General features: G+C 38.8%; 1 protein-coding gene across 1 annotated transcript in view; it reads right to left on the reverse strand.

The window, feature by feature from the left end:
• Nucleotides 1–17,004, reverse strand: part of TRPC4 (transient receptor potential cation channel, subfamily C, member 4) — a 99,478-nt gene that overhangs the window by 16,371 nt on the left and 66,103 nt on the right. Inside the window, exons 4-5 of the mRNA XM_009888415.1 lie at nt 9,778–9,917; nt 921–1,234 (exon numbers count right to left, since the gene is read on the reverse strand). Coding sequence (XP_009886717.1) covers nt 921–1,234; nt 9,778–9,917 — 454 coding nt within the window. The remainder of the gene's footprint in view (nt 1–920; nt 1,235–9,777; nt 9,918–17,004) is intronic.

Raw genomic sequence — 17,004 nt, forward strand, 5'->3', positions numbered from 1 at the left:
CCACTATTTTACAGATGAATAATATTGCTTCCCTCAATGTTCAGCTCTGAAAAATTTCCCCGTGCTTTTCTGTTCAGATCACACAAAGTTTAGACCTGCATAAGATGTTATTAATATTCAAGATAAATATGCTGTGCCTGAGCAAAGTTACTTGATTAAGATGATATAAAAGGTGATATTTTTACGGAATTATTTACTTTGAGAAGGAAGCAATTGGTAACAAATATATTTTAAGAACAGATATAATTCATAGAAAGTAATAGGGAAAAAGTATTTATAGCAGGAGTTTGATTCGTATTGGAAGTTTAAAGATGAGATAGAGAATTAGTATTCATTTGGTAGTGTTTCGGTACTATAGATGAACGACAGAACAGATTAAAATAAAATTAATTTTTAAGTGAAAGAAAAAAATAAACTTTAAAACAGAAATTAAAATGCAGTATTTGATTTTGTGGAGTAGACTCAGGGTCAGTAGAAGCCTGAACTGAATGTTTTTTCCTGCCTCAGTTTATCACATTTACAAGGAATCTTCGCATCTTAGAACACCACTTGTTTAATGCTCACAAGCAGACATGGAAGCAATGCAGAGTGACAGCTGCCTGGATAAACAAGCTCTGATCTGGTGACCTTTTTTCCCTTAATTCTAAATATGTACTTTCTAATCTCATATTATCTCCCCCTCCTCTTTATTTTATCTTTTTATCTTTTGAGATACCTTGAATTGTACAGACCTCACTGTGGTATGGGATTAACATTATTACAGAGTGATGTAAGGCTAATATTTTTTTTTATTAGGGTAACTTTAGACATGTCTGTCAGGACACCACTGTAATACCATAGAAAACAGACAACCTCTTTCCTGTAAACAACATCTAAATGATTAAAATATTGGGGAGGATAGAAATAGATCAGCCACTTACGTTGAAAATGCATTATTCTGCTTTTCACATCGTATTCCTTTGCAGTTGCCGGGTTCATTTGTCTCATAGTAGAAGTACAGCTGGTTCAATCCATTTGCAAAAGCTAGCAGCACAAGGCAGTATATGAAGAGAAACTTCAAAATGTCCAGCAACATTCTTCCTAGAGATATCTGCAGAGGTCCCAGGTGAGAATTTGCAGTGAATAATGAGATCAAGCGTAGGGAGCTAAAGATGTTTGCGATTGCAAACAGGGCCTCAGCCACCAGGGTTGGATGCCACATGTCCCAGCTCTCCCGTGGAACTAACCCACTATACTGAAAACAAGCAGAAGGGAAGAAATTACTCCTTGTTTACTGCACACACAAGTATGTCAGTTTCTTTATAAGCTGTTCAATTCATTTTCAGATAGCACAATAAAATGAAAAATCTTCTGGAAAACAGCATGTCTTCAGGTGAGTTTTTTTTGTTTTGCCAAAACAAAAAAAATGGGCAGTACCCATGTACTTGTCCTTCATTTTTATCTGCAGGATGGTCTATACTTTCCAGTTTTTTGCCTGTGTTTTGCATTTGGTTCTAATTTCCACAGTAGCAAAAGCAAGTCTAACAATTCTGACTGAGAGTAAAAAGAACAGTTTTTGAACACCTGAGTTTTAGAATTATAGAAACTTTCAGCTTTAAAACCAGGTAAATTAGTTCTTTGGAGAACAGTGCAGATACAACAATGATGGATAGAAACACACAAGAACTTTGGCAAGTTGGAAGAAAACATTTAATCAAGGGATAAGTATATCACTTAATCGCTAACACTGCACCAATGATGAAAAAGCTGTTTATTAATGAACCATGGCAAACTGCTTTTGTGTGTCATTATCAAAGAATCTGATCCCTGGAACTGTGACTCTTTATGTTCCAGCTCTACCAAAAATTTGCTTGAAGATGAAAGATGATACTTTGAACTGAGGCTTAGCTACTGTGGCAAAGACATTATTATTTATTCAGTGTCATTAATCTGTTTTACAGAATGTATCAGAGGACAGAATCTATGCTATGAAGCACCATAGGATAATACAATATGAAGCAGATTTCAAAGAGGGACTATGGTGCTGTCTGTATTTACCTACACTAGCTAGATGCATCCTTCAGAGCTGCTGAGCATGCCCTTAGTAGTAAGGAAAGGGATTCTTCCATGTCACTGAGGCCAGATGAAAAAACATAGCCAGGCATTGAGTTTCCACACCACACTCACCCTCCAAAGAAGGTGACTGCTCTCAAGGTGGTTTGAGACCACCAGACGAGATGCATCCCAGAGAACTGAGGGAATTGACTGATGTAGTTCTTAAGCCACTCTCCATGATATTTGAAAAGTCACGGCAGTCAGGTGAAGTCCTCAGGGACTAGAAAAAGGGAAACATTTCACCCATTTATAAAAAGGATAGAAACGGGGATTTCAGGAAGTACCAACCTGTCAGCCTCACCTTTGTGCCTGGGAAGATCATGGAACAGATCCTCCTAGAAGCTATGCTAAGGCACGTGAAACACATGGAGATGATTTGAGACAGCTAGCATGGCTTCACCAAGGGCAAGTCTTGCTTGACCAACCTAATGGCCTTCTATGATGGAATCACTACATCAGTGGAGAAGGGAAGAGCTATAGATATCATCTAGCCAGACTTCTGTAAGGCCTTTGACATGGTCCTCCACAGCATCCTCCTTTCTAAATTGGAGAGGTATGGATTTCATGGCTGGACTGCATGGTGGATAAGGAATTGGTTGGATGGACGTATCCAGAGAGCAGTGGTCAATGGCTCAATGTCCAGATGGAGATCGGTGACGAGTGGTGTCCCTTAGGGGTCTGTATTGGGACCAGTACTGTTTAATATGTTCATTAGTGATATAGACAGTGGGATTGAGTGAACCCTCAGCAAGTTTGCACATGACATCAAGTTTAGTGAGGCTGACACATCTGAGGGATGGGGTGCAATCCAGAGGGACCTGGACAAGCTCAGGAAGTGGGCCCATGCAAACCTTATGAGGCCAAGTGCAAGGGTCCCCAGTATCAATACAGTCTGGGGGACTTGGGGTAGGTACTGGTGGATTAAAAGCTGGACATGAGCCGAGGATGTGAACTTGCAGCCCTGAAGGCCAACTGCATCCTGGGCTGCATCAAAATAAGCATGGCCAGCAGGTCAAGGTAAGTAATTCTGCCCCTCTACTCTGCTCTGGTGAGACCCCACCTGGAGTACTGTGTCCAGCTCACAGAATCACAGAATCACAGAATGGTCAGGGTTGGAAGGGACCTCTGGAGATCATCTAGTCCACCCCCCCTGCCAGAGCAGGGTCACCTACAGCACGTTGCACAGGACGGCGTCCAGGCGGGTTTTGAATGTCTCCAGAGTGGGAGACTCCCCCACCTCTCTGGGCAGCCTGTGCCAGTGCTCCACTACCCTCCAAGTAAAGAAGTTCCTTCTCATGTTAAGATGGAACTTCCTATGTTCAAGTTTATGCCCATTACCCCTCATCCTATCACTGGGCGCCACTGAAAAAAGACTGCTCCCATCCCCCTGGCATCCTCCCATTAAGTATTTGTAAGTATTAATAAGATCCCCCCTCAATCTTCTTTTCTCTAGACTAAAGAGACCCAAGTCCCTAAGCCTTTTCTCCATAGCTCTGGAGCCCTCAGCACAGGAAAGACACGGACCTGTGGGGCAGGTCCAGAGGAGGCCCACAAAAATGATCAGAGGGATGAAGCACTTCTCCTGTGAAGACACGCTGAGAGAGTTGGGGTTGTTGAGCATGGAGAAGGCAAGGCTCCGGGGAAACGTTATTGTGGCCATTAAGTACTTAAAGGGGACTTATATGAAAGATGAGGACAGACATTCTACCAGGGCATGTTGTGATGGGACAAGGGGTAATAGTTTTGAACTAAAAGAGGGTGGATTTAGCCTGGATGTAAGGTAGAAATTTTTTACAATGAGAGTGCTGAAACGCTAGCGCAGGTTGCCCAGAGAGGTGGTAGATTCCCCAGTCCTGGAAACATTCAAGGTCATGTTGGATGGGGCTTTGAGGAACCTGATACAGTGGAAGATGTCCCTGCTGATTGCAGGGGGGTTGGGCTAGATGACCTTTAAAGGTCCCTTCCAACCAAAACCATTCTATGATTCTGTAATTTTGTCATGGAAATTGTGGATGGGAACTGGGCATTGTTTTGGACAGTGCTAGTTGGCACACGACCCCACCATGCCAGGCTTGCTCTAACCAACTGGTAGCACAGGTGAGACAGTCCCAGTTTCTGACAGCGATCCCTGGCACAGTTTTATTTACTCATATACAAGCAGCCATAGCATCTAACAGTCTTGTGGTTTTGGGTATGAGAACTGCAAATTTGTAGAATAGCAGTCCATTGAAGAATTACTCAGTCTTACATTCCAACCACCAGTGATATTTGTTCTTTACAGAGTAGGGAATTAAATCCAGACCTGCTGGAGTCATAGGTCAGTACTCTCTTCATTAGACTACTCTCTGTCCTAATGATCATGCTGTAAAATCAAGTCTTACTGCATTTGACATTGTAGCTCCGAAAGAGGTGCTATTCTGTCTCATCCAGTATTGCCCTTCAGTCCAAATCTGATTGATTCAACATCACTGATGAAGTAACAGGCAGTAGAAAACATAAGTGAGTTGCTAGAGACACCAGCTAAGAGATAAAAGGAAGAAGAAAATGAAGAAGAAGATTTTTTTAATGTTCATTGAGAAAAGAGGTGAGAACTCCTCAGCATGTTTTCTATAATGTATTATTTTGAACAATATTATGCAGCATATTACTGTGAATTCTGATGGCATTTTACAACTCTGGTATGTGGAAACTTGCATCTATTAAATAATTAGGAACAGTTGTCAGTACAAGCAAAGATTAAGTGATGAACAGTGCAGTAGATACTCAGATTAGGGAAAAGTACAAAAAGTGTGTTGGGGGAATAAGGTAAAATACATTCACGAAAAAAATTAAAGAAGGTATTTGAAACTAGGAAGAAACAGAGTTTTGGGTAGAGAACCAGAAGCATCCAACTGCAGATATATTTTAGGTGAAGGTAAGTAGTGGCAGATTCCAAGGAAGTTAAACAAAGCGATGGTGGTGGGGGGGGGAATCTAAGGAAATACCCTTCTAAGAAAAACATGTAACTACTGGCCATTGAATAAGGATAGCATATGATATAGTAAGAGATCAAGGATCAAGTTAAACCAATCAGGTGTGGACAGCCACATCTGTGCTCTCTGTCATCTAATTTTACAATCAGCAAAGAAAAACGGGCATTTCTAGAGTAGTAGGAGAGCAGATATCCCAAACACGTCAGATGAGTCGTTCTTTAACTCTCTGTTTCTCCTAATTGATTACTGGGGTAGGGCAGAGGCCGTCTTATAGTTGTAGTCTAACAAGATGCATCCAATGTCACCTTTTCTAGAAGAGATGAGGTTAAGGAGAAAAATGAGAAGAAAGAACTTTATCTATGATGTTCTAGATTGAGACACAAAACTGATGTGTTAAAACACCCAGAAACGATCAAATGACCTCTTATCTGTAAAAGGAAAATCAAAGGCACAACTGTGTTATTTCAGCTTAATTGGTTCTGCCTTTCTCGGGCCCAAGTGCTTCCTGCACATGTGGATACAATGCAAAAGGTCTCACTGTTGTAAGCAGAGAGGGAGGGCTGTTTTGAAGATATGTGATTTAAGAGACTGGAAATATTTAGCTGAAAAATAGTGAGAAAGGTGAAGGCCTGAGAAGTAAGTTTGGAAATGATCTGTGAAATATACTAGCTGAAAGAAGGCAGCAAATAATACAAAGAAAATCATGAGTATGAGTAGGCTCTGACAACAAAACCCTATTGATTCCACTAATTAGAGGATGCTGAAGAGAAATCTAGAAATATCAAAGAAGAACCAGGAAAACAAAGAAGCACACATATGAAAAGGAAAAGAAAGCAGAGGAGCGAAAATTCTAGGCATATTAAAACCAGAAACAGTGAAAATATGAAAAAAAAAAAAAGAAAAACTGTATTTTAAGACCAAACAACCCCAAACATGAAGAATTGAAGTATTTGTTCTCTCACTCATGCTTGTTGATGTTCTGTTCTATACAGAATAAATAAATGGTTATTGTTCTAGGGAATGGAAAATGGTAACAGCAAATATAGCAATGCCGAGTTTGTTGTAAATCATGATGTTGATACTTTGCAGTCTTTCTTTCATTATTTTGTGACCCTGATGAATTTCTGTCGCCACTTCAAATGCAAACACAACCTTTTGACATGTAACAAAGCCAACCATCATTTAACATGATTAAATAATACCTATCATTGGCTGGTTGGCTGAAGGAAATATATACAGTATACCAATGGAAAAATAAGAAGAGCAGAAAACAAATTGAGTAGCATATAAACAGTAGAGTTTCAAGGCAAATACATTCGTGTGATGTCACCCAGGGAATACAAAATAATAATTCTTAATCCTTACTCAAAGGAATTCAAATGCAAATCTAATATCAGAATGACTTGTGAGAAAAAAATGAGAGTTGTCCCATGAGGAAAAAGATCATGAACTGTAGACCTCATGAAATCACCAAGAGAGATCAAATAGACATATAGATCAGGCTACCTGAATGTTTAATGGGCTGTTGGATCTTGCTCAAATGTGACCCCCTTGTGTCTGATAATAAAAAGAAAGGTTAAATAATATCCACTTCAGGAAAAGAACTTTCAATACTTTTCTGAAAGGTCATATGCGAATGTGAACTCTTCCTGTTTTAAAATGTATGTCCCAATCTTTGCATTCATTATGCTGAATTTCAGAGCAGCAGCAGCAGGAAGGGTAGGGGGAGAGCTTTAAAACAGTGATTACATTGAGGAATTGAGTCTATAATTATTCAGGGAGAAGAGGGATTAATGTAAATGGACATTTGGCCTGTGAATCTGGTGAAACATCAATCAAAACCATTTTACGATGCAAACATATAAGAAGAAGATGTTAGCTTCTACAGAACTGGTGGCAGAAGAGAAATATCATCTTGTTTACTACTAAACAGAGCAGATCTGACACGGTGATCATTAAGCCAGTAAATATGGAGACAAATAATGTATTTTTAGTTACTTTTCAGAGTTCTCGACGTGGATAGGAACTTGTTTCCCTACTAGCTTTTCATGTCATTGACTGAGACACATAAACAGTAAGGTGAACTTGCACGCAGTCTCTAGCAGAGTTGGAAACAAGCAGCACTAGGTGCATTGCTCACATTTAACAAATATTTAAGATAAAGCAATCAGGATCTGTACATAACTTGGCATTGCACCTAACTTTACACACTAGTACAAAATAAATTATCTTCCAAAACCATAAAAAGAACCATTTTTCTTAGAGCACAATGACTTCTATTTATATTTATAACCCTCCATTAAAACAGATGTGTTGCTTAAAATCAGTCATTTATAAAACATGTGACAATCCACTATTTATAACCACATTGTTTACTGGGGAGAGAGTATTTTCAGTGGATATACTGGATAGTTTAAAAAGACCTCACATGTTGATATACGATCAGAGACAAAAAGCATAGTCCTTTGAGAAATATGAGAAGTATTCATTTTATTTGAATACTGGCAATGAAACAGATAACTTTGACTTATCTTAGCAGCTCTCTCATCCTGAAATTACACTCTTTGGTGTATTTTACACTATCCCATCAGCTGATGTAAATATCCATCTGCTTAACTACTGTGTTGGTCAGAGAGCCCCGAATGGGCAATAAACACTACATTTTTCTCTGGGAACATCTATCACACAGGAGATTAGTATGAGAGCAGTCTTATATTTTTATTCAAGGGAGTTGGTTAAAATGTTGTTTTAGGTGGCTTGAGCTGATTCATAGAAGGTAGAATACATCTAAGAAAACCGGGCTATAAATTTGATTCAATAAATACAGAAAAGCTGTATTTTCGAAAAAAACTACCTTGTAAGGTTTAGGAAATGAGAATAAAAGCTTTACATCAAAACATGCTGGTTACATTTGGCATCCTTTCAATCTCATCTGGCACAGAGGTGGGGAACTCCATTGTAGGTATTTGAAGGAAGTGTGGCTGGGTATTAAGTTGCACTTGCGTTACTCTGTTCATTACATCATCATGTGTTTCAATTGCCTACCACAACTGAGGCTTTCTTAAGGAACAAAAAGTATTTGGGTGCAACATTGCACATGCATTAAAAAAACAATAGCCACAGAACCAAAGCTAGTGCTTTATGCACTGTGTTGATTATGATTGGCATGCAAGCACTAATTTCTAGAGTAATGAATGCACATTACCCCAGATACTGTCACCTTGGAGTCTGATTACCGTAAGCAGAAGCCGCCTGGGAGATGAAAGGATTATAATGTCTTCTAATTAATATTACTCTAAAGTGAATAATTGGTCATCTCCAATGCTTTGGAAACACGCATTTTCAATGAACTGCTCACTTTGTTACATGGACAGTGAAATGACTATTTATTTTCCAGTCACTTTATGATGAGGCATCCTTGTGTGTAAAAAGGCAATTCATCAGCTTTAAATTACAACCCTTCTCACACTTGTGAGCGTCTTGCTCTTTTAGGCAACAGCTCTGAATTTCTTTGAGTGAGAAGACTTCCAAAGGTTTGCAGCCAGAGAGCCAACGTGCCAGAAACCTTTTGTCACAGGAGGTGGCTGGTGTGTCAAGACATCACAGGTCTTTGCTCATCCCTCCCACTGACCGGCTGACCTATAGACCCTTCTGAATAGACACAAGATTATATAAATTAGAGGTTCCTACATTCCTCTATACTTATGGCAGGGCTGCAGCAGGAAGCGCTGCTGTTTGAGGATAGGGAGCTGTAACCAGCTACCTGACGGCTGTCTCCTCTTCTTTTCCCAGCCAAAAGGATCTTGGCAGAGGAGAGACTCTCCTTCCATGCATACAGGGTAGCTGGTGGCAGGGAACTTGCAACAGCTGAAACACAATGCTGATCACAGTGGCCAGTAAAAATGGGCTTGTTATCTTTACTCGGATGTGATAAGAGCTCCATGACAGATGCTAAGAAATGCTTTCATTTCAGTTCAGATGTGGCTTCCTTGAGACCATTTTTTTGATGAAAGCATTTCATTTTATGAGGAAATTCTATCATATTATGGATTCATGTTGAACACATACAAAATGCAATGTGTTCCATGGCTTTGGAAAGAAGGGCTGTTTTGCTGGAAGATACTTCAAACTGTGGTAATACAAAACTACTCATAAACAGTCCACTAAAAGGATTAGAAAATGAACATACCCAGCCACAAGTGACCATTTTATATCCTTCAGCTTTACTTTTTCATGTTGCACTTATCATAAATTTTCAAAACAAAATTAAACTCTTGCTCTTCAGCTTTTTTTTTCCCTTAATTTGGAGTCAATATTTCTCTTGTAGTCTTGTCCAGAAGTTTTGCATGGTGCATAAAATTGTATTAGGGGCAATAATTTCTTACTGAAAAATAGGCAAAGACTAACACAGAACATAATTTTGTGCAAACATTAAATGTTAACAGTAATTTTCCTTTTCCAAGAAAATGACAGTATGAGTGTTCAGGATCAAGTGAGAAAAGACTACATGGGCCAAGAAGAAAAAAGTATAAATCACAATGTTTTGTTCACTCCCATCCTGGTTTAGCTTCTTGTCATAGCTGCAGAAGATTCAATGAGCACATCATACATTTCTTGCATTGCTAAGCCTGGGAACCTCCAAATACAGAAGAAGGTTTGAAAAAGCCTTAAATATTCCGAAATATTCTGCTGAATTTTTAAAAAAGTTTACCTTTGAAAATGCAACAATTTTCAAAGAGATTGTTGCTAAGTACAAGGAGTTCATTACAAAATCCATGAGGTTCCACCAATCATGAATGTAGTCCTGTAGTCCACCATCCCACATCTGTTTAATTTCACCCCAGATAAAACCTGTAAACAGAACATAATTCATTAAGCATGAATATTAAATAAAAAAGGCTGTGACTATTCTAGACACGTATCTCATAACAGATCGATTCTTCTTACATTAATTATAAAGGGAAGGTGGATAAGTGCTCTAAATTACACATCTAGTTAGGTGAAATTTTATCTTCTCATTAATGTTTCCGGAATTAATTTGTCAGGCAAAACCAAAAAAAATCATCTGATTGTATAAGGGCACTTTCTTTCGCTTTCTTCAATCTCTTTTCCCAGTGTACCCTAATAAGTATCAAAAGAGTTTGAAAACCAGTCACCAATGCCAACTCTGTCCTTGGTATCTTCTGCATTATAATTCAAACTCGAAAATTTATGACTGCAGGACTCAGTCCAACACATTAATTTATTTCAATTGGATCCCACACAATAAGGAAGAAAATTTCTATTGTTGTCAATGCTGAACTGAAATGTCCCTTTTCCATAGGAAAGATCAGTGCTCCAGCAGAATATTTTTTGTTGATGCCTTTCTTTGGGACATGAAGGAATGGAAACTGTTTTCAGGTCTGCAGAACATGCATTGCACTGGACACAAAGGGCTACAGAAATACTCAATCCCAATGGGAAATTTTGCAACTTGTCTGACATGAACTTGATTTAACAGCTCCAGAGACAACTGTGTGGAGACGCTTTAACATCATAAACATTAAAATCTCTCCGAAGAAGATACTATACATTATTGTATAACATGGTATGATAAAACAACATGGAACATTTAGATGCATATTTCATATTATTATCTACAGAGTTTTTTGATAATAATACCAATAGAGCTTTAATTTTTTTTCAGTAAATTCTTTTCTTAAAGGAATTCCTTACTTTTGTGCTCATTAAAGGGACAAAATTCACCACAAAAGAGACCAGTCTCTCATATATAGATGTTGAGATGCGGTTAATTCAACATGGCTTTTCTCTACCTGCTTATCACATGTTTCTTTAGGAAATATCGAACAGATTTTATGCAGTGGCCTATGGAGTCCTGCATCGCTCTAGTATGGGCTTATTTCACCTTGAACCTTAACATTTTGTTTCAATGGTCTTCCAGTTGATTGCATGGAAAACTTGTGTCTTCTCTCAAACATGATTCCTAAGAAGTAATTCCTGGTCTATTCTTGCTTGCGTCAGGTAGGTTTTTTAGTTATTTGGAAGGCAGGAGGGGAATAGAAGGGAGGAATACAATTTCATTTTGTAGTGTTTTGGCTTGAGTCTTTCTGTCTCCTGATTGCTTTCAAAAGGACAGGTTCCCTTCCTCACTCTATTCTCCCCTCAAATCTCAGCCACATGTTCCCATCTTGTTTCTGTGTCTTGTAATCACAAGTCTCAGGATTATCTGAATCATCTGATTGATCCAGCAACTTTTATAGGGCTCGTTTTCAGCCATGCCACCATCACTACTTCAGCATTCTGCAGAGCTGGGGGAACACATTCTGGAAAAGGGCCATGGTGGGAATATGTAGACAGGAAAGTGGGATGTGCCCATTTTAGTGTCTACAACAGCCTAGACAGGCTGATTGCAACTCCACCTTTAGGTTATCAGATAAAACTAATACACAAAATATAGCACCGTTAAGAAGCTAACATTTATTTTCAAGCTGCAATCAATTGCGGTGAGTGACAGTGAGAAGAAAACAGCTGAACATTATTGCATGGCAGGGGTTAATATCCACTTAATTGGTTAATATCCAATAATAGCATCCACTACTGCTATTAACTGTCCCAGTGCCATCACAATGGGAACAAACACACCTTCACAGGGCCACTAGGCAGGCTCCTAAATGCCTGCCGGTTTCAGCCTGTGAAATGAGTTAACCACTTACTCTTAAAAGAGCTGGTTACTCCTGACACACAGTGTGAACAGGACAACAGCGGGTCTGGCTACCCCTTCCCTCCGCAGTCCTATCCAACCTTCAACACACAGCCCATGTACTGGCAAATGTCCCTGCTTGCTCTTGCACTACCTTTTAGACAGAACATGTTAAGCATCAGCATGTCGTAAACGCAGCTGTTTTGTAGGCTGCAATATACCCCTCGCTTTTCAGATGCTGGTCTGAATCACCCCTGCTCCAACTGCAGAACAGCACATAAAAATAACCATTGTGCCTCAGGAGCCTGAGGAGAACTGGCTCCAGGCTCAGAGGAGACCTGGAGCCAAAGGCGGTGTGACACGGATATGGCTCCTAAGCCTCAGTTTTAGAGAACAGTTCCTTGGTCTTTTTTATTTGATAATACAGGCGTAGCCCCAGGGTCTTGACACTGAGAACACTGCTATGGCACAGAAAGCAGACAGTTGCATTGATAGAAAATCCCCAAAGAAAAAGGCTTTATGGAAATCAATAAACATTCATAGAATTAAATAAACTCTTTTGTAATTCATCACAGTTAAGCATTCCCTTAAAAATATGCTCTAAAAACAGATGAGAAATAGATTGGGATGATTAAGATGAATGCTTAAGCAAGAGGCTGTAGGTTCATTAATGTCTTCTGCTGAGATACTCCGTGATTCATAACCAACCAAAGACGTGAACTGACACAAGTGCAACAAGGCTGTTCTCTGTAAGACTGTTGCTCAGTATCATGTGCTTTGATAGCACTGCCTAAAATATAATAGAATTACGTACAGATTGAAAAAGAAATGCTGACTAATACTGCTGCATTTGATCTGTTTTGTGAGTGAAAAGCCAGACTGTTCTTCCAAGCATTTCTTGGGGTTCAGAAAATGAAATGTAAAGTTGACACAAACAGAGAAATACTGACCTATTATAGAACAGTGGAAGAAAGTATATGGCTATTGTAAATTGATGATCATTTTGAGTTAGAAACACAACTAACCCAAACTACCAGTAATGCTGATGATGTTTGGCAGCTGAAAATTCTGAGTATACATTGACATTGTAATGCTGGTGGTTCTAGATTTTTTTCTTAGTTCAGGAAAACTTTTATTTTCACCCTGATGCAGGGCTTGTTCTTTTCAAGCCAATGATTATGGAAAACCAGAAATCCAATTTTTTTTTTTTTTTCTCTGTACTGGAGATGTGATATTTTGGTCTTTCTTGCCAGCCAAAAAATCTAAGTGCAAATTTCATATATAAATACAGTTACTGAGATCTTATGGGACTCCAAAGAACTTGAAACTAGGCTGACTGGTGGATGCTATGTTTGTGACAGACACACAATCCATGCATGCACAGTAGAGCTTCCCAGACACATCTTTCTGAAGGCAAGTCTTTGAAAGCACAAAATCCTAAGGTTGACTGCCAAAATCCACAACTCCAGGGCAATCTCACCATGAAAGCTGAGATCAGAGTCTTTGGAGGTACCTGGTCTCTACAGTTAGGTATCCTGAGAGGTGCTCAATTAGAGCAAAGAATGCTGGAAGAACTGGGATCTCTGGAGTTCTGTAAATCCTCCTGAGTGTGCCTGAAGGGTTATCTTAGAAAAGTGTACTCTGAAATCCTGGATCCTTTCTGCAAAGCAGAAGACTTTTCTAAGGACTGGTGAACCTACATGACGGAGCTATTCTGAGCAACAAATCTCAGGGATTCCAACTTGTGCTGTTTAGGATTAATTTACGGTCACATAGCCAGAGGTCTTGAAACCTTGTTGTAGATCATAACTTTATCTTTTTGGGAGAAAGAATGGTCAGGGGGTCAGTCAGCTCTTCTCTTCACAGGGTCTGATACAATATGCCAATTTGGTTCTGTTACATCCATTGGAAGAATCAGGAAAATCCTAGGAAAAATTATGTATTTTAAAAAAAAACCACCTCAAAAAGAAAATATATTTAGCACACAGATTCCGTTTTTTTCTCCAAATTTGTTTTATTTAATCTATTGTCCACTTCCCTTTTCTATTTAGAAGACTGGACACAACCTGACTTTATTATCTAAGGAGACTTTTGGGCAATTCCAAAGTACGACCTGGCGTGATAGAAGAAGAGAAGACATGCAGTGACAAGACTGTCTAATGGGGGCATTGCTAAAGGTAGGAAAGAGATATAGAGTCCAGGCATTGCCTGCTTATTAATGTGTCAAAGCAGCAATGTTATCACATGTGACACAGCTCATGTCAGAGCTACGTGTTTGGCAGCAAGAAAGACGTCTCAACAAAGCAGAGGGGTACCACCAGCCTGCACACAGGTGCTGGGGGAAAAGTGCTAAGAGGAACCAGACAAATACAAGGGGTAGATTTAATAGCAAGAGCCTTTAGACAGTCAGGTTGGGGACAAGTTCATTGCCCAAAGGTGTCTTTACCTTCCTAGGAGGAAACAAGCATCTCCAAAGCTTGTTCGTGAGATAATCCTGTCATCTGTAGGTGGCTCAATCTTCCCATTTATTGAAAAGAGAGTCATGGAGGATTAGGCTGAATTAAAACAGATGTCAAACTTCCAGGTGCCTGTATTTAGCTGAAATAATTCCACCCAGAGCAGATTTCACTGTTTTAGCAGGATAATCTTTGCTATATTCTGGTTGTCTCTTTTCTCCAACTGTGTCCTTCCTATCTCTTCACACCAGCTAGATTTCACACCTGCCTCTTATACCCTCACCTATCCCTTCCCCATCAACCTGCTTTTATCATTTATTGCCACTTGAAAGAAAATTATCAGCATTATGCAGCTCTTCCACCTCATTAATCAAGGACTTAAATTGAAAAGTTGAAGGTGAGACTTTCAAGAATTTGTTGCATTGTTTATAAATAGATACTGCAGCAGTAAAAGAGAAATAACAGCATGGATATTTTGAAACAGGCTGAGATGATAGAAACAAATTTCATTAAACATCCTTTGTTTTTAATGGCATCAAATAGACATCAATTCAGGGCAGGAATCCCACAGGCCACATGAAGCCCTAGGAGTGACAGGTGCCATGGAGATGTTTTGTATAGCGGTGTGAAGTATTATACCTCCAAAATGATCAATGCAACCATTTGACTATAGTCCAGTTTGCCTGATGCAAGAAAGGAACTAAAATAGATTAAATAAAACAAATTTGGAGAAAAAAACGGAATCTGTGTGCTAAATATATTTTCTTTTTGAGGTAAACATTTCTGAACATTGATGAAAAAAGGTTTTTCTTCTAAAATAAACCCTACATATTGTAAAAATAAATTTTATCCAAGACAACAAAATGAATAAAATTTAAAATGTTTCTTACTGAAGAACAAAAGGCACTGAAATAGAGTAAGACTTTTCTTAGAAAAATACCATCTTTCATTATAATTGTCTCTTAAGACTTTTAAAAATCCTTAAGAACCGAGTAATGGATATCACATACTACATATGATCAATCTGTAGAATTTTGTATATGTAGATACATTAATATATACACACTGATAAGACTTTTATTTTTATATATTTATCTATAGACTTAGATTTTGAAGCTATATTTCCAGTCTTGAAATCTTTGGATGTTAGACACTGAAATGCCTCTTAAAAAATGTGGACCTACTTTTCTGTTCATAAAGTCAGACTCAGTTTGCACACTCACACATTACAACTTTAAGCAGGGCAGCAGCTCAACACTATTATGAATGTTCTCTGTCCCTTTGGATAAAGCCTTGGGTTAGACACAATATCTTTTTGTGCAGGCTGACAGATAGATAACTTTCAGATGGTAAAAATCCTGGATCTATCCTGACTGATTCAATTATCAATTCACAGCTACCTAGACATGTGATTTTACTCCTAAGTAACATGTCTCTCATCCCCATGCAAAAGAAAGCAACAACAAAAAAACCCTCCCCTATGAAATTCATTCAAAGGTATATTAAGTTCTAAGACAAAACATCCTAGGTATACCTTGTCTAAATTCCTTTCTTGTACTGAATTTTGAGCAACTACAAAAAACGAATAAATTTTCCATCAACTGTAAAAATTCACAACAATGTTATGCCATCTCCATAACACTGCCTTTTGTTGTTTATAAATACAACTACAGTTAAAGTCTCACTGTAAATAATAACACCAAGATTTTTCAGAGAAAGATATGAAAGGCACTATCTTGAACTATTTTTGGTTTTAAAGAGATTTGTGGATACCTAGCTAATTTTGTCCTTACCTTTCCCACAAAAGGTTGGTTGCTCTGTGCTATTTTTGTTCCTTACCATTAAGTGATGGGAAGCAAGAGGTTCTTCAGGGTCAATCTCTGCATGCCAAGTTCAACAACAACCTTTTAGTATGCTTCTTGGAGAACATATTTTCACTGGACTGCAAAACCATTTAACTGACAAACTCAACTTTGCTCTACTATGTGATCTAGAGATTTTCACAGCTACAGCAGGAAGGGAGACAAGCTGCTAATGATCTACAGCTCTCTGAAGCAAAGGCCAGTCATTTCAGGGAATTCAGTGAGCATTGATAAGGCTTGAAATATCTCTTCTGTTTTACACCTGGGCTGATGAACTAATCTCTGCTGAAGCTATATAAAGGTAAGAAGAAGAACAGAGAGGTATCCTGGTGTAATTCAGGGGCTCCCAATCTCTGGGGCATATTTTTTTATCAGAATACAGCTATTTTAAAGGAACATGCACAAAATCAAAAGCATGCCTTCTGCTTTCCCCTGGGCACAGGGCAATGGGTGAGGAACAACTGTGCATAGCGGCTGGGTCCTGTGTCAGGTCAGGCAAAGAGCTGGGAATGACATGGCCAGAGTCACCATCTATGTCCCAGTTCTCTTCCCAGGACTGTTATACTCAAGCAAACTGAGTGTGGAAATTGCTGGTTTAAATTATCTGTGCACACAACTCAACACTCAGAATATTTGATATCTAACCTCAATTCACTCTTTGTCGTCACTTTCTTATCTGTACACTTGAATTTAATTCCTTCCCCCACAGAAGCAGTGAAGATGAGTTTAGTAATGCCTCTGGAGTGCAGTCAAAAGGTGATGAATAATACAAGGATTATGGAGCAGTCGTGCTTTTTGGATGAACTATACTCTATCAGAGCTGAAAGCATTCAGTGCTGATGATGTACCAGCAGTGCATTTACTCTACAGTTCAAGGAAAAGTATAATTTCTAAGAAACAGTGATCAGCTGCAAATTAAG

The sequence above is a fragment of the Charadrius vociferus genome, unplaced genomic scaffold, assembly GCF_000708025.1.
Source record: "Charadrius vociferus isolate BGI_N301 unplaced genomic scaffold, ASM70802v2 scaffold16, whole genome shotgun sequence".
Classification (NCBI taxonomy): Eukaryota; Metazoa; Chordata; class Aves; order Charadriiformes; family Charadriidae; genus Charadrius; species Charadrius vociferus.